The sequence below is a fragment of the Tasmannia lanceolata genome, unplaced genomic scaffold, assembly GCF_043159265.1.
Source record: "Tasmannia lanceolata isolate RefF3 unplaced genomic scaffold, GAP_Taslan_0.1 ptg000015l, whole genome shotgun sequence".
In the NCBI taxonomy this organism is placed as follows: Eukaryota; Viridiplantae; Streptophyta; class Magnoliopsida; order Canellales; family Winteraceae; genus Tasmannia; species Tasmannia lanceolata.
In genome coordinates, this window is record NW_027518692.1 from 35,003,458 (window position 1) to 35,028,638 (window position 25,181).

The window sequence follows — 25,181 nt, forward strand, 5'->3', positions numbered from 1 at the left end:
CAATTATCAAAACATGGTAGTGCCAATATGAGTATCCCAAATATGTTGAGAAATTATAAAAGAGTCACTTTTTCACTCCTTCATAAAACACAGTTGTTGGGTCCGCTTTTTTCCTCTTTTACATGATCTGATCTATTGATCCAAACCACAATCACAAGTCTGGCCAAATGTTGATGAGAACACCTTGATCAGATGATCCTAGACCGTTGACCCATCAAGCCTCGATCAAGCCGCATGTAGGGCTCTTGCGAGAAGAACCAAACCGTTGATTTTGCATAGCCCTTTATCTTACAAATGAGAAGTCCATTCGGAATGGAACGAGGATCATGCTGGACCATCCACGCTGTTCTACAAGATCAACGGTCTTGATCTCACATGCATGCTCCTGATGCCTCCTTGTAGTACCCAGAAATTGTCTTTTACCATTGATCCCAAAAGTGAATTTCTGCTAAGTCAGTTCTCAAATATGTTACATTCCATTCCAATAGTGATGGTAAGTCATACATTACATTTTCCATATAATTCATGAGAACTTGCTTTGAAAGAAGTCAGCTCCATCCTCAACATCATCAGTTTTGATGTTTCCATTTTGAGCCATGAGAATTCTGTACACTCTCTTGGAACAGACCTCACCCACTCTCCTTTCTTCATTACCCAACAGCCCTTCTGTCACTAAGTCTTTTAGCAGGAATTCTTTCTCATGCACCTGTCATCACAAAACCAGAGTCAAGCATAGCACAAATATTTCTCTGAATCTTTTTTTTGTTGTTGTCTTAGCCACACTTACTGATTTACAGGGATCCAAATACACATTCAGAAGGGATCTCATGGTTGGATATTTCTTCCAAATGGCAACGGCAAATCGTGGTTGCACCTTTGGGATAGCAATTAACACTTTCAACCTGAATGCAGGAAAAAAAAGTCAGGCACATAAGTTCTGCTATTGAGCAACATAATGTGAATACTACCAGTTCAAAAACATAATGTGACCTCCAAAAAGTGTAAAATTCATAGCAGAAATAAGCGGAGTGCATCCAGTGAAAATTATGCTCCTCGGAAGTGAAAATGCGGACGCAGGAGGTCAAAACGGGCCCCAAAGAAAATCCTAGTTAACTCGGTACGATGCAGTCAAGTACTTGGTTGGCGCAGCTGAGTACACGGTTGACGCGGTCACAACTCGGGAGAGTCAAAGGAGTTTTTATTGATTTTGTAAGGCAAAACGCAGAACGCAGCCAAGTCAAAAAGGAGTCGACTCAGGGCAGCCCACGATGATGCGGGGGAGTTTTGAAACTATGGGATCACTCGCAATATAAGTACCCATCAATTATCACAGAACATCTTCATCGACTTGCCAACCTCAAAACCCACCTATTTCATAAAGGTCTTCAACTACATCAACTCATACGCAACTGAACCATTGCATGATACTCTCTGTACTAGATCATGTAGATGTAGCTACATTCTGGTTCTTACAGTGCCAAGTAACAAGATTTGCCCCAACTAAAAGTGCAATACCCTGTAGTGTAACGTTTGTTTGAAGGTGATCCAACCAAATATGTATCAGAAAAAATTTCCACTTTCAAGGGGTCTTTTTTCCTTGAAATAATTCCTTATACACCCTTTAAGAATCTCAAAATGCACCAAGCTGCGTCTCAACGATCAATAGTAATGCATGAACTTTCCCTAAATGCAATATCAAGACGTGTAATCAATTAATCATCAAGTAAATGGGCTTTCTAACAAGGCATGAGATGTACCAGGGTCTTCAAAATAAATCTCCTTATCCTTCGATAGTTTATCAGGGTCCATAGAAGTATCAATAGGTTTCAACCCTAAAATACATCTCTGACAAGAAATCAGGAACATAATTTTCCTAAAATAGGCAGTACCAAACATTAACCTCGAAACTTCAAGGCCAAGAAAGTACCACAACTGCCCCAAATTTTTGGTTTGCACATGTTCTTGCAAATACCTCTTCATTGCATCAATACTTCTTTGGTAATTCGTTGTATCTATAATATTGTCCACATAGACAGTTAGAATCACAGTGTTAGTGTCTTGTCTCCATACAAACACCGATTGGTCCGCGTGACTATAACAAAAACCATATTTGGTAAAATAGAACTAAATGAATCAAGCACAAGAGGACTACATCAAACCATGGATAGCCTTTCTACACTTACAAACCTTTCTTGACTTTCCCAAAGAAACATACCTTAGGAGTTCATTTGAATGCACCAAAAAGTAGGAAAATCAAAGTAAAAGGACACATATTCTGTTTACTTGCATTGTTTGGTGCCAATTACTATTCACATGGCAGACCTTTTCGGCTGAATTTTTTCCAAATGCAAGCTGTTTTGCACTGTTTGACTTTCTTCTCAAATCAAGAGAAAAAGGAAAGTAAAGAAATGAGAATCTATATTTCTTCCCTTCTACTTATATATTACGTGCACCCAATGGACCCTAGAGGTTGCCCCATATAAACTTCAACTTATAAGTCACTATGGAGAAAGGCATTCTTAAAATCCAGCAGCCACAATGTCCAATCTGTATTGGTGGTGAACTGGCGATAGAGACAGCCAGTCTAACTGAATTTAGCTAGCAATAGGAGCAAAGGTCTCTAGTAATCAGTATCAAAGGCCTGCGTCTAAGGTACCCATCGAGCCTTTAGTTTATCAACAATTACATCAGGGAGACAGTTAACCACAGAGATCCATGTACAACCAAGTGCATGTTTCCTGCAGGCAATTTAGATAGATCCGTGTGCAATTTTGTTTAAGACCTGACATTTCATCATTCATAGCCTTCCCTCCATTCATTATGAGAAAGCCTCTCTTGACATATACTCAAGGTTTCAAATTTCCGTTTCCGTGTCGGTTTCGACCACCACCAAAATTGAAATATTTTGGTTTTAGTGGAAATTTCAGCTGAAATCATGTAAACTTTGGTGAAAAAAATCGGTGGAAATGTCTAAAATTTCGGTGGAAATCTTGTAAATTGGTGCGAAAACAAAATTTTGGTTGGAATTTCAGCGAAATTTCGGCAAAATCTAGTAAAAAACTGATTCATTGTGTATTTCGTTTCGGTCTTGGCAGAAACTGAAATATTTCGGCCAAAACGACATGTCTCGGCTGAAATTTTAAACCTTGGTTATAATAGGATAGCTTAATGGAATGCCAAGAAAGAACTGGATGTCCCAAATTTCTCCCCTAAATCTTTCTCCTGCTACAACTTTAGATTCAAAGAACATCAATCATGATTTTGTCTCGCTGAAAAACATATGCAGTTAGGCATGAGAAATTTGTAGGAAAACTGGACCTACTTAGATTGAAATGTTTATATGAATGTAAAGGGAAAGATGTAGTATGGACCAGTAGAAGTGAAAAACATTCAAAATTCAGACAATGACTTCTGATACACATGCATGTGATATCAAATGTGAACCCCATCCAAGTTGTTAAATTTCAACTTCTCAGAAATAAGAAAATAAATATGAAGAGTAAGGGTGTCCAGTAAAAGAAAAATGGAGAAAAAATCAATAAATGGAGAAAGATGTTTTTAAATAATAAAAAGAATATTTATCTAATTCAGGGTCAGAAAAAACAACAAAAGAACACAAACAATATGTAATTATAATGACTAAGGTCTTCCAAACTATATGGCTTACCAAACACTCTTTTTTATTAGGGTCTTGTCGATGAAATCCTTAGGGATATGGGATCCATTAGCATTTACGGATAGCCTTGTCAACTTCTTCCTGCAAGTGAAGAGAAAAGAAATTAGTAGATCCATAGATTGCACCAGAAACACAACAAAGTAATTTGAAGGTAGAAAAATGAATAGGAATGAAGTATTCTTGAGTACTATGTAGCAATTTGAATCGATAAAAAGATAAATATATGACAATACCATAGATAACATGCAAAGATTTCATGTACTTGGGTTCAGGGAGGAACACTGCAACCAAGTGGTGGAAAATCACTCCTACAACTATGGCGTAGATCCTTAATCATGCGGAGATGGTCACCTGAGATATCTTTAGAGAAACTAAACCTCCCGTTTGTTCCAACATGGATTAGGCTTCCCGGGCTTCATCTAAAATTCTGGACCCCGACTGCTCTGAGCAAGATTGCAAGCGGAATAGGAAATCCCCTATACATGGACCAACAGACAACGGATGCCTCTCGGCTGAACTATGCGAGAATTTGTGTTGAACTGGATGCCGAAAACCCACTACCAGACTCAATAGAAATTGAAACCCCAACTGGGATCGTCACACAGGCCATTAAATATGACTGGAAGGCTTAGCTTGCTCTCATTGCAAAGATTTCAGCCACTCTACTACATCATGTGCTAAACAAAATCCTAGAAAAGTGCAAAACGGGAAAAGAATGGAATGGAGACCAATTCAGAATCCTAAGGAAACCCAAGAACAGAAACCTCAGAAAAACAAAGAAATCCAAAATGAGAAGGAGAGCAAAGATATAGATGTGGGTCAGGCCGGTCACAAAAACAACACCACCAGGGATCAAGCCACATCAAGTAGTCGGGATAAGGATCTAGCCTTAGTAAAGCTGGGAGATTACTGAGGTGGACTCAAACAAAGACACAAATATCACCTCACAAAATCCATTTTGAAAAATACGGGTACGTCGTATAAAATCTCTATATATACATACACAAACATATATACACATATTTCGGGAGCTAAATGGAACGAATTCTGGCATACTTAAGGTATATTTCAAGTGCTTAAAAATACATTTTACATTCTATAACAATTTTCCATGTGGAAATGGGCTTACACTATATAAATGAGCACATATATAAATGAGCACGCGTAAAAAACACTTGACAAGTTCAGCTAATATATAATGCCAAATTCATATCTTTTATTAGAGAAAGGATATTCCTGCTTAAACAAGAATTGAATTAAGAGGAAGAGTCTAGTATCAACTTTATATAAGAGCCGTTAATGCTGCTGATAAACATAATTTTTATTTACTATTTCAAAGGCTCAAAGCACATATTCATGATCATACATAGGAGACAAGTAAAAGAGTAACAAACAAAAAGGTGCTTCAATGACACTTGTAATGGTAAAATATACAGAAACCCAAATAATATTTCAATCATAAACTTAAACGATTCAGTGCTATCATCATGGGAAAAAATGTAGGATACCTCAAAGAAAATTGCAGTAGGAGAAAGAAAAATTATAGCATGGGAGATTCATGCAGTCAACTAACCAAGTAAACCTCACCTAAATTGGCAAGTGGCAAGGCTACTTGTTAAACCAACAACATGCTCAGCTAATTCAGCTTCATCAATGCATTGCCTCGAATGTACCCTAACAAAATCAGTGGTTAATTTTGATAGCACCTGGTGATTGACATATTTCAGATGATATCAACAAGCAGCTAAAAAGCGGAAATTTCAGGAAATTTGAAAGTAAAGAGAACTTTATTAACAATGTGAAAGTGAAGAGAACTTTATTAACCTCCTCAACTGGCGGGCGTCTCCAACAGCTAAGATTTGATGGGTTCTTGTACTGCGCCTGTTCCCTAAAAAATTACATCAAAGTTGATGATTTGAATGATTGGGGATGTATTATCATAGACCCGGTTATGAATTGATTAAATAGCAACAATGAAACCAAAACTCACAAGCTCTCCATTACAAAAGGATATAAATAAATAAGATTGCATGTAATGTCCGGCAGTAATTAACATGCAATAATCTCATCCATGTATTGAGTAAATCAACAAGCATTTTATAATTTCATTTTATCATCACAAATTAAATAAACACCAGGGTAATAAATCTCCAAGAATGAATTAAGAAAAGTGATCACCACGATGATCAATCAATCTCACGATGTTCCATGACTAAAACTCAGGAAAACCGATAACAGAGAATAATGCTGCAGACGCCATAATACTCAAGAAAATAACATAATTAGTGTCTCCCAAAAATTGTGCAAATGAACTCCTAAAAATCCATAATAGAAGAAGATGGCCTCGTTGGGGAAGAGGGCCTCGTTGGGGAAGAGAGAATCAACGATCAGCTCGAAAATCATATGTAAATAAGATAACCCGCTTCAAGCTCACCGCATGAAGATGATGGCTGGCATCTCACCATCATAGGAATGTGGACTAGAAAGAAACCTAGAGAATGGCTGGATCTCATTATAGGTATTAATCCGAATGGATCAGATCCCACATCTAACAATCAGATCAGATTGATCTCGGCCATCGACTTTTCTAATAAGAATAGACCTTGACTAATACATCTTAGTTAGGATTGCTAGTGTCAACACAGAAGAATGACTTATGAGACTTTTGGCAGAGTTAAATTGAGATCTACTTTTAGTAAGTGCAAGAAATCAGAAATCTATTAGTTTTGTGGATGTTTTACTTTAAGCTTGCCTAGCAGCGGAGGCAAAATAGATAAAATAAAGAAGAAAAGGGGCTCTTTGATTACCGTCAAATTGCATCATTTTCCCTTATTATCGGTTTTATTGCTATTCTAAGCCCCTTAACAATTCCTTCTTCTATGTTAAATCTAGTTAGTTCTTATGGTGTTTTATTTATACATGTTGAGTCTTATCTCATTGCATGGGATACTCGTATCCGTATATCCATGTCCTATATGTCGGGAAATGTTGAGTCGCATCTATGGGGATTGTAATGTTCAATCCAACGGACTCTAGGTTTCTATTATTATTTAAAAACTCCCTGAGTTAATCGTCAACTCTTCTAACTCACTTTTACCTTGGCGAATTCTCACCCGAGTTAATGAAAAATTAACCAGATCAATCACTGAGTCGCACAAGTCTAGTAACTTTTACCTCGGATGAGATCTCGTTCCGATCCAAGTTTTGAAACAGTGGTTGCTATAATAGAAATATAACTCATTTTTTAGGCCCAGTATAGCTTAATAAAAAAGTAATACATCAAAGCCCTTCTATACTTGACATACTACAATAGTAAAATGATATTGTATTGTTAAAATTAATTGATGGATGTAATTTCTTGTTGCGGCCGATCCATGGTAACATAAGAAACGTCAAAAGCATTTGATTGTACACCCACACATTGTGCCCAAGTATGGCATATAAACTAATGAAGTATATCATTTAAAGTGTCAAATAAAATACAATCTTGTCAAGCTTGTCATGGGCTAGTGGATAGTTTTCTCACAAACAGCAATAGTAGTGAGGGTTAGAGTTCCCTAATACCTCCTTCCTTTGTTATTTCCAAACTATGACTTTTAACAGGGTAAGAACTTATAGCATAAATTGCAATTCGGAGTGAATTGGGAAAACTATCTGATTTTCATAAAAACCGAATAGTTTGGAAGTAAACCCATAAAAATGGTTCCTAAGAGCAAACTGGGAAGGCTAACCTTTTGGTTCTGCTAGAACCGTCATGTCCAGTGTCTTTAAAACATTGCATTGTTGGAAATTTGTTGATCAAATATGAACAATGCACGTCCAATATTTACATATTTTTATTGCCTTGAAGAAGCTCTGTAAATCATGCCATGCATGATTTATACTTAAAATCCTCAATACTTCTTGTTTTTCGAACATTTTTAACTCTCACAAGTTGCCCAACAGTTTCAAAATCAGCCATCCGTCAAAGTGTCATTATAAGACCAAAAACTTATGCCACAAACACACCAATGTTGAACCTGTATATCCACAATAAAAGCTGCTAAACAGAAAGTATGCGAGAGCAATTCAATTCATATGTTCGCAAACCCTATCCATAAAAGTGATTCTACAATGCAGATAAGAAAAGGGTGAAAGAAATTTGCATTTGCATTTGCATGCTTGAAAAACTACATACAAATTACAAAGTGAACCCCATGCTAAAGATGTGGAATTTCATTGACACAACTTGGACAGGTCTATAACAACAAAAGAATATGGACTGATAGCAAGTTATATCAATACCAACAATGAAAAATGAGATCAAAACTTTTAAGGAGGTTTCTCTAACATGTCTCACCTTTTATTGATATAGGCCATTAATTTATTCGTGAGGTAGCAAATAGTGTAAGATGGATAATGACTTTGGACTCTGGAAACATGGTCCATGAGACCTTCACTGACGACAAGATTACAGAACTCTTCTGCCTCATATACAAGAAGTACATATGGAACTTCTGAACAATTGGATGAAGGCTGCAGTAAATGAACCACTAATGTCAGCTCTGAATGTGCCACATATGATGATACATCAAGTTTTAGATGCATAACTTACTATATTTAACAACAATCAGAACAATCATTTTCTTCTTTTGAAAAAATAATTGTCAAATAAAACTTTTTCGCACTATTATAGGGAAAAAGACTTCAGTTTAATTGTTAAAACATCCATTAACTCTAAAAAAATAGAGATAAAAACTGAAGTAACACAGGAAATAATCCGGAAGGAAAATGCAAGAACATATATATGACAGAAAAAACCTACCACTTTCACTAAAGAAAAGTAAGTTTTGACATGTAATATATCTTGGTAGAGTTAACAAGAAATAGATTAGGAAGTGCTTCTCAACCATAATCTGCAAGAAGATATAAATTTTTGATGCAATAGTAAGCCAATGATGGCTAAACGCTCGAGAAAAGGTGTTCAAAAGCACAAGATGAAGTATGTACAATGTTAACGAGATTATGTCAAAAGAAAAACGCTCGGAAATGAAGCCTACAACAATCTTGTAATGAACTATGGAACTTTGAATGGGAAATGATATCAGCGCAACCATGTTTTAATAATTGCACAAAACCCAGCTTGTCTTTTCTTTTTTAATTGGCTTGTGAGAGCTTTTTGAGAACTGTAATAACATTTGACAGCACTTTAAATACTAAAAGACAAGATGTGTTAGTGAAAATATCAAACCATGGTTGTACTGATATCATTTCCCTTTTGAATTACCTGAGAAATTTGGTCGGGGACACTCATCTTCCATAAAATTGATGTTTCAATTGGATTTTTAGTTACACGAAATGTGAGACCTTTCTCAGCAAACCTAGTAAGGAGGTGCCCTAAATAAAGAAAGTAAAATAAAACATTTGCTCAGAAAATTACCATCATTTTACAAATTACTATCTACAAAAGAAAGATGATAAAGGACTAGGCGTACCTCCAATTGCTCCAATTTCAACTACTTTAGTATCAATCTCAGCTACTATTGATTTTACTGCAAACTTTCCCTTTTCCCATTTCTGCTTTTCCTTTTGCATCTTTTTCATCTGAGCTGCTTCAGCTTTCAAAGCTACCTTCTGCAACTTCTCTTGCTGTATATAGGAATCTTTAATCACTTAAGATATACCAGTCAATGAAAAAGACTTGCAACAAATTCCATAACACAGTAAGGGGCCGTTTGGATACGCGGATTTTAGAATCTTAGATTTCCTCAAAATCTTGTACGGGACACAAGAGAAGGAGGAGACCGTTCGTTTAGCTTCTCTTTAGATTCCTGGATTTTAAGTAAGAAATCCAGGTTTTAGAAATCTCTCTTCCATCCTCAGATTTCTAAAACCTGGAAACATGGGATAATCTCCTACCATGTTGCTGATGGAAAGAAGGGCAAGAAATCAAAAAACCACGGACGGTCTCCTTCTCTCATCTCCCATCCAGGTTTTTACGGAAATCCGAGATTCTAAAATCCGCGTATCCAAATGGCCCCTAAGTCTTCTAGAAACACTGACCTCCCTCTTTAGTTTCTTTTCTTCTTTCAGTTGCTGCTTTCTAGTTGCTTCCTCATTCTTGCGTTTCTTCTTCTCCAAATAAACTCCTAAATATTTATCTTCCAGCTCCCTCACATAACCTACTTGCTCCAAGACGGCATTTTCCTGGTCATCATCACTCTGTACCTGTATTAGATAGACTGATTAACTCACTGGGATTGGTAGAGCTAAATGGGAGACACATCTATTTGCCATTGTGAACACCATGTTTGACCATATCACTAATGAGTATGACGCATATCGAAAATGAATAGCTTAATTTTGATTATCAATACAAAATTTCATTCAATCACCCAGCCATAAATGTCTGGCCTTATGATATAACATAATGCACAACCAACCTGCACAGATGACTTGCCATATGATATAACATAAGCAGCATATTTAAATGCTAAAGCTAAGACATAACTCATTACCAAGACAAAAGATTGCTCAATAGGCCTTGTCTGCAATGGTAGACCAGGGGACATGGCCTAAGACTAGAGCAGTGATGGGTTTACTTACGACAATAACCAGGCCCAAAAGCCCAACAGGAAAGCCCGCATTAATCTTCAGCACACGAGAAATGTTAAGAGAGAGAGAGAGAGAGAGAGAGAGAGAGAGAGAATCCCTTTCAAGAAAAGGACAGTCCTCCCCCTGCTTTCCAAGAAAAGCATATTCTTATGCTACATAGGTCGTACTAGTTTGGTACAGGATCGTTATCCGCATTAGTATTTAGTAATAGCATTGGTTATTCATTATTCAAAAACAGAATAATATATCCATGCCATCTCACACATGCATGCCACCCACATCATACTTCCATTGTATGGTGGGTATGGTAATTCACATTATTATACATCCATCTATATTATACTCCCCAAATTTTAAAATAACAATTAGTTATTATATTTCCAATAGTTATCTTCACAGATTACCTCTTCATAAGAATGCTCATGTTAGATCAATAAAGTAATAGCATCTTAAACTTTTACCTCGCTTTTCAAGATGTATAGTGCTAATCTCATGAAGATTTCCTTAAGATAAGGTTCTACAATTCAGAGGATAAAGGTAAGTGTTTGGTCTATTTTACATATTAATCCTAGTAAAATCTATGTCCCAAATATCTCCGATATTTTCAAAATATAGCGTTTTTATCCCGAGATTTTGATAAAACGACAAAATCCCTAACTAATCCCGAGATTTTAAAAATATAGCGATATTTTCATTTTTATCATAAAATATCCCGATAATATCGAATTATTATCCCGATCCCGATATTGTTACCATATTTTTATTTTATATTGTTTTTCTTAAATTTAATATTTCTATATATTTTTAGATAATTTTAATTTTACCGTTTATTTCCCGATATAAACCCGAAAAAACTAATAAAAAATTAATATATCCCAATATTTTCCCTTGCCGAGAAATTCCCGAGAACGACATTTATGACATAGAGTAAAATAAAAGGACAGGATTTTTTCAGGAGATGATTTTTCTATAGGCATCTTGCATGTTTAAAGATATTTTCTCACATAAAAACAAACAAAATAAAAGATAGATGAATATGGAGTGTATATGCTTTTAAAGATTATTGAAAAGATAGAAACCTATGAATTAAAAAACATAAATTCAATAAGTGTATGCATTCCATAGAAGTTATTTCTTTTGTTTATCATATATTTTTTTATTTAACATTTTATTGTTGAAAATAGATATATCCTAATTTTTGAAGCTACCTTGATGAATTTGCAATATCCAATAAAAATTTTGTGCCTTAATTTTTGAGCATTGTAAAAGGAACCAGCATCTTTGTCCAACACCAAATAATTATTTGCCTTCACGTAACCATGGTTTTAAATTTCCACCGAAACCGACACGAAACAATCAAAATGTTTCTGTTTCCATCCCCACCGTAACCGAAACGACCAAAATGCATAAACTAAAATCGTAAGTGTAATAATGGTATACTATATCAGTATGTAGTATTTCAAAACAGGGATCGAGGTCAAAATGGGGCTAAAGCACATCCTAGTCGACTCGGCACGACATGGTCTGAGTGCCCAGTTGACATGGCTGAGTACTTGGCTGGCACAGTCATAACTTGGGAGAGTCAAAGGAGTTTTGACTAACTTTAACAGGCAAAATGCGGGCTCATACCAGAACACGGCCAAGGTAAAAAAGAGTCGACTATGGGGAATCCACAATGACACGGGGGGAGTTTTGAAACTATGTTAGTATGTATTACATAATTGCATTTGTATGAATTGCATGCAACATGTGGTGTATGTATTATGTATAAATGTTTTTATGAATTACATGTGAAATTCGGTATGTACTAAATTATCAGGCATGCGCGACAATGCAAGTGACTAGGTGTTCAATGTTTTTAAACCATTATAGATGGTTGTCTTGCTTATGTGATGGTTTCTAAGTGTGTATTTGTGCTATTTAAGTTCCATCTTTAAATTCTTCAATTTGCATATGTTTCCGTATGTAACTTGATTTTAAAAGATTTCCACCGAAGTTTCCAAACGAAACTGAAACATTTCTGTTGTTTCTGTGGCGACCGAAACCGAAATTTTAAACCTTGCACATAACATGGCCTTCAACCATTCAACATTCAACACCTGCATTTTTCTCTAATGAGAAATATCTCTACATGATGGTTATGCGATTCAACATGGGAAAGCAGTGAATCAATCACGAACAATTTCATTGCTGGTATGAGCATTTTGTGAAATAATATTAAGCGGCATCTCCATGTTCCTTGCCAATTATTCTAATGGATTAGCATTTGGTGGTTTTAACCTATTGAGAAGAACATTGTACTAAGTATGTGGTCCTTTGCAAAACCTACAACTTAAATGTACAAAAGTTCATTGAGAGGTTTTAAAATCTTAGCTCAATAAAGGCATAAAATGTTTCTACTTGATGTAGGCCAAATGGCTATCAAACAATCCAGTACATAACATGTATGCTAATATTAAGGATTCAGTTTACTTCATTAATTATTCCTATAATGCAATGGGAAGTGAGATTTACGCCCCTTTTGATCACCAGGGACACCTAGTGCCAGTGTACGTGGCAATCAAACCCACTTCTTTCTACTTGATCCGCCAGCTGTTGGGCAGATCAAACAAAGTTGGCATGGCTCATGAAGAATTCCAAAAATAGAAGATTATGGCCTGTATCTTTGTCGAGGAGAAATCGACTTGTGCGGAGATCAGGTCGGGGTTCTGGCTCACGATCTCAGGCGAGAAACGGAATAGATGATCAAAAATATTTTGCACATCTCAAACAGGAGCTAAATTCCATTATGCAGACGGCCATCAATGAAGCGCTGTCCAAGAATTTCAAATCCACCAAAAGGAAAAAGGAGGGAGGTCATAATTATGATAAGGACGTGATTATTCAGGAGCATCTATCTCACAGATGGAGGAAGCTGAATCAAATCCCTGTAATGGTAAAACCGAATTTATCGGTCGGGAGTGCTGAATCAGTGGAACCAGTTGATGCTTTGTCGGATCCTCGAGTTATAGCCGTGCCAGCGGATTTCAATCAACTGGCGGTACCGCCTTGTGCAGATGGCAATTTGGAAGAGGCTACTAACGGGGCAACCTCAGATATACTCACTAGTACATCTGAGATTGACAATCTTGACAAATAGCTGCGAGAAAAGATCGAATCCTGCTCAAATAGGCGTGATCCGGCAAGTGTCACGGTCAAAAGCACTAATGGGGAAGGCGAAGATCGGGTGACCATGGACTCCCTGTCTGCCAAGGATACACTCGATCAAGAGCTCCACGAAAAAATTGATTCATGCTTGAGAAGGGGTGATTCCGTATGTAAGTCTGATGACTTTATGTCTGATGAAAACGACACGGAGAAGAAATTGGTAGACATGGAATCGATGGGAATCGATTAGGGAATCTTATTTCAGGAAAATATTGAGGCATCAAGAAGTGTGGTTTGTGAAGTCGTTAAGAGGGATACGGCATCGTCCTCCATCCAGAAAGTCAAAGGAAAATCATACGAAATGACAATCTTGGGAAAAGATTTGGGTGTATCATATGAGGAGAATGAAACTGCTACCTAGAGTATGCCGGAGGATATCGAAAAGCGGGCTGAATGCAAAAAAAAAAAAAAAAACAAACAGAAAACAGAAAACAAATGTGGATGGGGAACCGGGAGACCTGTGCCTGTTTTTGAACATATGGAAGGATAGGAATCAGAGCTTTTTTGGAGAGAAAGAGAAGGGTACGGCGCGGCTTGACAAGATAGAACTAATATCTTGGGCCAAATGCCGTATGGAATTACATATGGTGTTGGTGGCATTTTGAGGACCTGGAGTGCTGTTATTAGGGAAAGGAAAATTGTGGTGAAAATATCACCGAAATGGGAAACCCCACTTAAGGGATGGATGAAATTCTATGATTTGGCCGACACTTTGAATTTATTGCTGACGCAAGTATCGTGTCGTGTCGTGTCCGACACGACACCCGTGTCCACACGTGTCGACACTCCTTTAGACACTTGAAGTGTACTGCTAGAAGTGTCAGTAACTTTATATGTGTGTACGTGTATGAGTGTGCCATTATTTCTAGATTTTTAGGGGTTTCCATGTCAGATACCTTGTATCCGTGTCGAAACTCGGTACACGAATCTGTGTCCACAAATCATGATTATATGTACTTTCTATTTTAGCCGTGTCCCTGTTTCTAAATTTTGGGAGTTTGCCACGTCCGACACTCCGTGTCCATGTCGACACGCGACACTCGTGTCCTTGTCCACAAATCATAGATGAAATTCAATTTCCTTGGGAGCTCATTAGGTAACCCGGAATGGATATGATTGGTGGAGTGGTTAAGGATGAAAATAGAATCAAGGTGATGACCTGCTTCGGACCTACTGGAATATGTGATGCAAATGAGGCAGAAGAAAGGGCTATTTGATATTAAATGGTGTGCGGGGCATATATCCAAACCACTGATCATTGAGGACGATTACCCAATACAATAGCTTGGGCCATGGATAGTACCATTCCATACGTCGCCTCCGCCTAGAGAATCGAAGGTTGGCAAACAAAGTGGCAGATGGCTTAGCAAGGGATGGTGTTGTAAGAGAATCAACGGATGTCCATGTTTTTTCGGAAACTATGGCAATGGCGGATAGATAGCTCTCAACAGTATATATTGTTTTTCTTTGACTATCTCTCTTTTGTAACGTGACCGGGGTTCAATTATGGATCATTGTACGTAGGGACATCTTGTCCCTACTTCATGCTTCTGATCAATAAAGTCGTCAATTTTCAAAAAAAAAAAAACCCCACTTGATTCTTCCGACGTCAAGTACATCAGCCCCCCTTTAGTCATTGATACACTGGCATTGGGTGTCCCTAATAATCAAAAGGGGCGTAAATATCACTTCCCTAATGCAATGCTTGCTCCTAATCTGAATTTGTAAAAACACACAAAAGAAGGTATTATGTGCTCAGAGAAATTACCTGCGGAACAGCATCTTGAAAGGAAAAGCTACTATGCGTAGGACTGTCACCCTCAATCTGAATAATGTTAGCAGTCCCTTGGGATGATTGATTGTCACTGCCACCCAATTGACAGAGAACCGACTCCGAGTGAGAAATATTTTTTTTCATTTTCAAGTTCATATCCAAGTCATTTTCAGAAGTTGCATCACTATGGTGACCAGAGGATCCAGATCTAACACTGCCAAAGGCACTTTTATCTTCAAAAACAAAACCAGTCTTGGTTAAGAACTGAAAATGTTCACTATCACCACCTCCTATGGCGCCTAGTTCTGTAGGGAAACAAGGTCCAATATAGTCATTTTTATAACTTCCAGCAAGAGAACTCGCAGATTTAGAGAAGCTTGTTTCTGAACGATCTGTCACACCGAAACTTGCAGCCATGTTCTCATTTTCCTTTGAACTTCCACGTTGAAAGCTGTTTTCAGACTCATTGTCAGACTCCAAACATATCAAACCGGTAATTCCTGTTAAACACGAGAGCAAACAAAGTGATCATAATTGTCACTGAATTAAGAAATCAACATTACGAAATATACATATTTTCCAAATACTTACAGATAAAAAAATTATGGCAAATAATTTATTCCATTGGGGAAGCAATAGCTAAATAGTAAATACTGCACCAGGTTTGAGTGACACAGTTCACATAAACACATAACGACAAAAGGGGCATTACGAAATATACATATTTTCCAAATACTTACTGATAAAAAAATAATGGCAAATATTTTATTCCATTGGGGAAGCAATAGCTAAATAGTAAATACTGCACCAGGTTTGAGTGACACAGTTCACATAAACACAAAACGACAAAAGGGGCATTACGAAATATACATATTTTCCAAATACTTACTGAAAAAAAAATAATGGCAAATATTTTATTCCATTGGGGAAGCAATAGCTAAATAGTAAATATTGCACCAGGTTTGAGGGACACAGTTCACATAAACACAAAACGACAAAAGGGGCATTACGAAATATACATATTTTCCAAATACTTACTGATAAGAAAAATAATGAAAAAAAATTTATTCCATTGGGGAAGCAATAGCTAAATAGTAAATACATCACCAGGTTTGAGTGACACAGTTAACATAAACACATAACGACAAAAGGGAAAAAGGGTGTCCTAGATCATAAGTTGATAACCACACCAAAAAGTCATATTTACCGAGTACTGAACAAAGCCTCACAGGATTTCAATAAACGACAAAGCAAGGAAGAAGTCAATCTATGAAACAGTATCCCAAACCAAGTTAATGAGCCCGAGAAACAATTTTGGCAGATTTAGAAATTACGACGGTATTCAGGAATGCACATAGAAGCAGCTAGTGGGATCAGAAACTGTGCACGCGAAATAGGTCGGAAATTTAACTTGCAACAAATGATCCCTAATGAGTCTCCATAGCATAATGGAGTTTAAATGTTTCACCAATAATAGGGCAAGAATATGACCTAAATGCTTGTGCAAGAGCTAAAAGGGCGCAGAATTGAGTCTTGAAATGGACAAGGACTATTCAGAGAATTAACTGAGTGAGGAAGTTTCATATCAAGTGAGTAGTCAATAGAACATAAGCCCTAGGTTTAGAAAAAGGCACAAAACCCAGAATCCCTCAGAAGCAAACTGATAGTAAACCAGATTGCATCGCCCTATGTTATGGAAAAATTATTCAATTCATTTATTGTCTCCAAAACTTCATTGGCAGTCTTAGGAAACAATAAGCCAATTCTGTTTCATGATCCCGTAGAGCTTAATAATCATCCCAACACTGTGATGTTTTTAGATTCCAAATTTCCAACTCACCATACTTAGAATCAGTAATATCAGCTATGGGTAGCTGAGAATAGTTTAGAAATTTTTCTCCATTTAACTTCACGGTACTTGGACTCTGTCTGAGTGACTACAATGACTCTCCCATCCTTGGTATCACAAACAAATAATGACCCGAACTTACTTTCTTCTGCCAAAACTAACAGAAAACATCAGTCTCATGGAAAAGCACTGAGGAGCAACAAAAGTGACAAATCAATTCAAAATTATATAGGGGTTTTTGCAAATGAAGTCTTCTACTTTGCTTTATTTGCAGAAAGAGTTCTAGTTCCACAATTTGCAAATAGAGTCATCACTTTTGGGTCAATTTTGCAAATCAGATCATGCTATCAGTTTATGACCAAAATACCCACCGTAAAAAAAATTTTATTCTTAACTAGCCCAAAATGTCTTTGCGTCTGAAAAGATGAAAATTTCCTTTTGAAAAAGACCAAAATACCCATGATGCTCACGGATATGTTTTGATAGGGCATGCCAGTCACACCAAGTCAACTCAAACCCATGCATCAGGTCAGGCCCACCAAGTTGACTTATGTTTTTATGGGGTAGAGGCGTAGAGCCCATGTACAGCGTAGGGTTCACAATTTTACAGATTATGTTGTGATAGGGAGGGCTCATATTTTTTACACCTATGCATAGCATAGGACAAAAATGCTATGATTGGGTAGGTCCCACAATCTCCACACGAGCCCATGTATAGAGTAGGCCCTGTAATTTTTGTCTTTTCATGTATAAGAATGCTAGTATATGCAGAAGGAATTTTGGTCTTTTATAAGGTAGTTTGTCTTTTTAAATACAAGGGCATTTTGGTCTTTTTATGAGTAAAGAAATCTACCATGGGCATTTTGGTCACAAACCAATGACATGACCTGATTTGCAAAATTCACTCAAACATTATGACTCTATTTGCAAATTGTCGAACAAGAAGACTCTTTTTGCAAATAAAACAAAGTAGAAGACTGCTTTTGCAAAAAACCCAATTATATAAAGTAGAACATTTCAACCCAATTTTGAAGGAACGTATCTCTGTAAAAAGTTGTATGATATCAAATCCAGAAACAAAAATAGGGGCATCCCTTATATCATCTAACAAACCGACTCTCAATAAACAACTAGACCCACTACCGTTTTGGAAGAAAAAGCAAAATCATGCACCACAAGACAAGTAGATCAAATCATACAAAAACAAAAAATGCTTACAACCTAACATTCTTTTTAAAAGGTAACAAATTTTATTTCCTTCAAACCGAGCTTACAATCATAGGGACAAGATGTCCCAGACAGGCAAGCCACTATATACATCCAAAGAAAGCCACTACACACTACCACATACCAATGATCCCTCCAGTATACATACAGACTCGAGATTAACCCCATGCTTTGCCAACGCATCCGCCATCGAATCCGCACTTCGTCACATGTGCTCAATATGCGGCTTCACAATGCTGACAAGAGCTCTGATCTCGTCAATCTTGGGCGCCAATCTCCACAGACCACCGCATCGATTAGTCGCCCATTCGGTGACGTTTGCAAAATCACCTTCTACGATCAGAGGACCCAAATTTTGATTGATGAACCATTTTAGTCCGAATAGAAGAGCTGACACCTCCGCTTCATTGGCATTGCATGTTCCGGCAGGGCCAGAATATGATGCAATGATAGAGCCAGTATGGTTACGGAAGACTCCTCCGAAGCCAGCCCAACCAGGATTTCCGAATGAGCTTCCATCAAAATTGAGTTTAATCCATCCCGGCTGTGGCGGGGACCAAATAGGGGCAAAGGATACGCGACGCCTTTTCTCGGAACAAACCACACGTCAATTCCGCAATATGGATCCCACAGGATAAGATATATTTACTTTTGAGCCCGCCCATCAAATTAAAGAAATTCTTATGTCCATAGCAATATATTGTTGAGCCCGCCATTTTCCCGAAAAGATGCGGTTGTTCCTTTCATTCCATATGTGCCACGTTACTGCATAGGGTATTGCCGTCCAAAATAGTTGTCCAATGCATCCGTTATAAGCACTGAGCCGGTTCAGGATCACATTATCTATCCTCCTTTGAAATACCCAAGACATTCCAGGCTTACAACCTAACATAGAACCTTCTCAATCACAAATGTATCTCGGGATATCTTAAACTTTTTGTTATTTTCAAGTTTATATTAGGGAAAACAGGAAAAATAAAATATATAAAAATATAAAATTTAAGAACAAATTTTCTATAGGATTAAATCCAAAGGTTTTAGACAGAATAGGACTAAGACAGAGTATATGGAGTGCAACTTTAGTAATGTAAGGAGGCGGGATGAGGATGTAGTAAATATGACTGGACAGGAGGTACCTAAGAGGGATATCTTCCGCTATCTTGGTTCAATTCTACATAAGGAAGGAGAGATTGATGAGGATGTTAACCATAGAATAAGAGTAGGTTGGTTGAAGTGAAAGCTTGCCTCAGGAGTTCTGTGCGATCGTAAAATCCCTACCAAATTGAAGAGAAAGTTTTATAAGACAGCTGTAAGGCTAGCCATGCTGTACGGCTCAAAATGTTGGGCCACCAAGAAGCAGCATGTGCATAAGAGGAGTGTAGCGGAGATGCGAATGCTTAGATGGATATGCGGCCACACAAGGTTAGATAGAATTAAAAATGAAGACATTTGTAAAAAGGTGGGGGTGGCACCAATTGAGGAGAAGATGAGAGAGCACCGCTTATGATGGTTTGGACATATCCAACATAGGCCTTTGGATGCTCTGGTGAGAAGAGGCGACTCGTGCCAAATTGATGGAGTAAAAAGAGCGGGCAGACCGAAAACAACTTGGGTAGAAACAGTGAGGAAAGACTTGATAGCTAGGCACATAACAGAGAACATGACCTTGGATAGGATAGAGTGGAAGAAAATTATCCACGTAGAAGAACCCAACTAGAGCCGGGATTAGAGCTGGGTAGATTCCTTCCTTCTTCATGAAATTTTTCTAAAGGATTCATTTAGCCGACCCCAACTAGTTTGGGACAAAGGCTTTGTTGAGCTGAGTTGAGTATAAAATTTAAGAACAAAATTATGAAAACAAATAAATTAAGAAGTTAATGTGACATTTTCACGATATTTTTGTGGTAAAAAATGAAGTATGAAGATATCTCAATGACTTTTCGGAATCTTGGGAAAATTTTGGGATTTGTCGTTTGATATAAAAAAATAAAAAAAGCATCACGATATTTGTAAAAATATCAGAGATATTTGTGACTATGCTGACAACCAAGGCTATTCAAAGTGTAAGAAGATGTGTGGCTATAAAGAATAGTCATACATCTAGAGAAAACAATCCCAAAAAAAAAATTCCTCTAATTTAGAGTTCAAAGCTTTGATATCATTTAAAGCAGAATAATAGAAAAAAGGAAAAGTGGAAATTTATGTGGGAAGAAAATATTCTACTCTTCCACTATGGAAAAAAATTACAAAAGGTAACTTTACAAAATTACAACACATACAACCAATAAGCATTACTTTACAAAATACCAACAAGACCCTTCAATAGCAAAAATATTCTCTAGCTAATGTATCCGCAATAACACCTTATAACAAAGTCCCGTCCCATCAGTTTTTCATGGTAATATTCCAGTATAGGTTCTCATGGGTCATTAATTCTATTGCCTTTCCGCATGTGGTAAGCACAACCATTTTGCCTCCCTATGTATTCCTTGGGGGAAGTCCTAGACTAGCTGAAGTCTTCCTCTACCACTGAAGGAAAGGGAACGGTCCAAGTTTCACAATATCAATTTTATTCATTTGTTCGTAATATTTCAATAATTCATTATTTGAATTAGTCTGACAAATTCCTTGAATTGTTTTATAATTTCCATTTATTCATATAGTGTTTTTCAAGATTTGAAGACAAGGAAGACAATTGGTGGTTGTTGAGAGTGTAGTGGCAGTAACTGTGCGCCACTTTGAAGACTTCAGTTGCTTATGCTAGTTCTAATTCAAGTTATAATCAGGATGTTGGTGTCGCATTCAAGCCACATTTATCCTTCCTTTTCTACTTCATGCTTCATGTTCCCTCCGTTCTCTTCTTGTGTTAACTCTGCCAATTTTTCATGTGACGAAATATGATTCATGAACATATGCAAGATTCAAAATGTTCACAAAGAAATCTAGCGGATTAAAGCACATGATCCAAGGATAGTGAGGTGTTGTTATATGTTCTCCCACGAGAAAATCTACAATAAGAGTGGATTTTGGATTCTAGCACTTACTTTTCACATGACACCATGTAATGACCGGTTATATCAGTACCAATCATGGGATGGAATAACTGTTTACATGGTTGATAAAAACATATGTAAATTAGTTGGACCTCAAGATGTCAAAATTACTAAGTTTGATGGCATCACTCATACGTTTTTTTATGAAGACAATTGACACATACCATATCTACATAAGAGTTGACACGTACCATATCTACATAAGAGTCTCCTGTCATTGCCTCATGGGAATGTTTGATGAAGACGGTTGTAAATTTTTTGAAGAAAATGGTCAATTAAAAGGTTGTTAAATTGAACCATATTCATTGGCAGTGAGGAGCCTTATTTTTTCATGGTGCACAACTAGACCTGACATTACCCAGCAGTGTGAGTAGTGTCAGTAGTCAGTAGATAGATGCAGGGGAGAGATCATTGGAATGTTGTGAAGTAGATCTTTTGGTACTTGAAGGGTACTTCAGAGGTTGCGATATTTTATGGTGAGAGTCAGAATTTGGATATGGTTGGTTTTGTAGATTCAAACTTTGTAGAAGATCAAGATAGAAGAAGATCGACCACAAGTTGTAAATCATGTATCAGAGCAGAGCAATTCAACAGGGTTTGGCACCCCTATCATGGGGGAAAAAAAGCATCCAGGCTAGATAACTAGCCGTTTACAAACATTCTCAATTAGAATAAGTATTTCGTCCTTCTTTAAATTTCCATTGGAAATGATTTCAGCCCAACTATGTTTTGATACATGCGCTCATGTATCTTGTCTTTTAGCATTTAATTGTCATGTAAGTGCTTTTTGGGAACCGTAAAAACCATTTTACAGCTCTTTAAATACTAAAAGACAAGAAACATGAGCGTCTTGTATCAAAACATGGTTGTGTTGAAATCATTTCCCATTTCCATCCAACAAATCAATAATTCAATGGAAGTAATCAAGAGCACAAAGCACCACCCATAACCCTAGAGACCATATTTAAAATAGAAGGGTGGGTGGACAAAGAATCTCGGGCAATCCAAATTCTTCAAAATAACCCTAACAATGAAATATTCCAATCATGAAAAGAAATGGATTTATAGCTTCCATATATGCAATTTTGTACTGCAAAGGCGTTCATCATGGCACCGAATAGAAATGAAATATGCATAAACGATAAGAAATTGGTACAAATCAGAGAAACTAGGTCCAATTTGTTACGAACCCGAATCAGTTCGCAACGCGATTGATCTTCTTAGAGGGAAGATCAGCCTCTTGACCCACTTCGAGGGAAGGGTCAGTCCTCGACACAATTTCTGGGATAAAATTCTTCATTGATTTGAAAAAGACTACTTACATGTTATTTATAGAAAACCCACTTGACTTCTTCATCTAAATCTCTAACCCAAGACAATCTGGAAACCCTAACCCTTATCTCTAATACTCCTACATATACCAAACAACTACACAGCAAATCCTACAAATAGCTAAAATCTAAACTAATTTATTCCACCCCAACTGGTACCCATCTAAACTAATTTATTCCAATCATGGAAAGGAATGGATTTCATAACTAATTCAATTGGGGAGAATGAGTATGAACTTACCGGATAATTTCTCCTCCGTGGGTTTGGAAAATCGGGCGGTGCATTTAACAATGGAAGAATCTGATGGGGAAGGATTTGAGAGAGGAGTGTCGAGAACAAAAAAGGGGGTGCTCGTGGGACCCGGCTTTTGAGGTGTGGGATCATCATCGAGAATGAGAAACGGAGTTTCTTCTCCTCTCACGTTCTTTCTCTTTCTTATTCGAGATGGGAAGGGGGATGGATCATCACTGTCCGATGGGATTTCCACGGCTAGAGATTCTGCCATTACAGATTTAGGGCAAGAACCAGGTTCGATCTATTTTTCAGGGAAATAACTGAAGAGAAGAACGCACCCTCCAAACTTGAAAAATGGGCCTCTTCAGTTTTAAGCGCGAAAGTGTCTCCGTAGCCCTCTTTTTCTTTCCTGGACTACCCTTTCAAGTGGGGCGCCTACAAAAGAAAAAGGGGCGAATCTCTATCATTTCCCCTTCATTTAATGCTTAGTAAAATGACTAAAATACCCTTACTCGCTACACTAATCTAGTTGGGGTCGCTAGTGAGGATACAAGACCAGCGCACACATGAAGGGAAGGAGAACTCCATCCCACACACTGTACTACTACAAGCTCGATTAGGAGATAGGGAGGATCCGATATAAGCACCATTCGTCAGTTGTGTGATCGGGATACTATTACCTAGGTCTCTAAACATGGAATGGATTGCGGATAGTAGGCGGAAAGCAGTTATATGGATACAGTGCTTTACCTGTAGACGCTTCTCCAGCTCTCGTAAGAATTGTCTGATTTTCGTCCTCGGAAGGACTTCCCGAATGACCGTGCCTTTCGTCAGCGGGTTGGTATTCGGTGTACTGCTCTAGTGTTGAAAAGCATTCCATGAATGTTAGAGGTCCTCTCTAAATCCCCTGCGCTCAACCTACACCACTCTGCAGCTTACTTTTCAATAAGTGGATACTGACTCAAAAAGTAAGAGCAGTGGATGGAGAGCTCCATTCAACAATAAATGAATTCGTTGTAGTTGTTCAGTTCTTAACTTGGCTGGTGGCATGGCTCTGTTGGTCTGCAATCATAATAGAAATAGGGGCTCAGCAGTCATGGTGGTTCTGAGAGAGTGAAGATGAGTGACTCGGAGAAATAGGGGCTTAGCAGTCACACTCAGTCCTTTGCTAACTCAAATTCCATCTCTTTTCTTCTTCGCACGCGAGAGTGACTCAGAGGACGACCCACTGATAGACCTAGACTCGTTGCCGATGCCGCTCCTTCCATCAGTTTCTCCAAATTCTAAGACACATAGCACACTCTACCAACTCCATGAACACAAGGCTGGCACCGGGACAGTCCAAATAATATTTGCTGGAATAAAAGTAAAGGAGTTTCCCCCTCATCTTTTTGCAAAAAGCCACTCCATGGTGGTAAAGTCTCTTTAGAGGCTCTCAAGGTGAAAGTCAGTTCTTTCAATAGCTATTTTCTGCCTTATTTAAAGGGCTAGAAGAGGTTTTTTGACCCTCGCTGCGAAGTTATAGTAGTCTGCCTATACTTTCATTCATTGACATAGATAACGAGATCACACTGTCATTGACTACCTGCTTCTAGTGCGACAGAGAATGCAAGCAAACAGGGTTGCCGCTGCCCAAATCGTATTAGGTAGGTCTCCAGTCGGTGAGAGCAACTTGCAAACTCTGTGCAAGACAAGTAGGAAATCCATAGAGTGTCCAGAGTATTTTGTCATTTCGTTGTAATTTTTTCCTAATTTCTAGTCCAAAAAAGGTTGATTTTTTAATATCTCAAGTTCATCATTCTAGACATACATTCCCTCAGTAGAGATTCTGTTGCCTTGGTCCCTTCATTGTAGACATGGTTTTAAATTTCGGCCAAAATACCAAAATTTTGGATTTCGGTTGGGACTGAAACCGAGACCTAATGAAACCAAAACTTAAAAATTTGCTTCTTTTTTTTTTTAACAAAATTTCGGCCCGAATTTCGGTTTCGGCTATGTCTAAAACTGAAACCAAAATTTAAAACCCTACTTATGAATAATCACAACCCAATAGTTGGACTCCTAGTAGGGCCCACCATCTCTACCCAAATCCATGCATATGGTGCAGCTAATCATTTTACACCCATGAGTGGGCACACCATCTCTACCCAAATCCATGAATAGGGTGGGGCCTGCCATTTTACACCATGTTGTAATAGGGTGGGTCCCACCAACTCCACTTAAATCCATGAATCA

General features: G+C 37.7%; 1 protein-coding gene across 1 annotated transcript; it reads right to left on the reverse strand.

The window, feature by feature from the left end:
- Positions 1-17: 17 nt before the first annotated feature.
- Positions 18-23,326, reverse strand: EME1B (essential meiotic endonuclease 1B). The gene is made up of 11 exons (XM_077353688.1): positions 22,953-23,326; positions 15,246-15,751; positions 9,719-9,883; positions 9,151-9,304; positions 8,943-9,052; positions 8,016-8,191; positions 5,501-5,564; positions 5,264-5,382; positions 3,668-3,757; positions 788-902; positions 18-706 (listed from the first exon to the last, which is right to left on the reverse strand). The coding sequence occupies exons 1-11, from the start codon at positions 23,215-23,217 to the stop codon at positions 524-526; spliced, it is 1,947 nt and encodes a 648-aa protein (XP_077209803.1). The 5' UTR covers positions 23,218-23,326; the 3' UTR covers positions 18-523.
- Between the last annotated feature and the right edge of the window lie 1,855 nt (positions 23,327-25,181).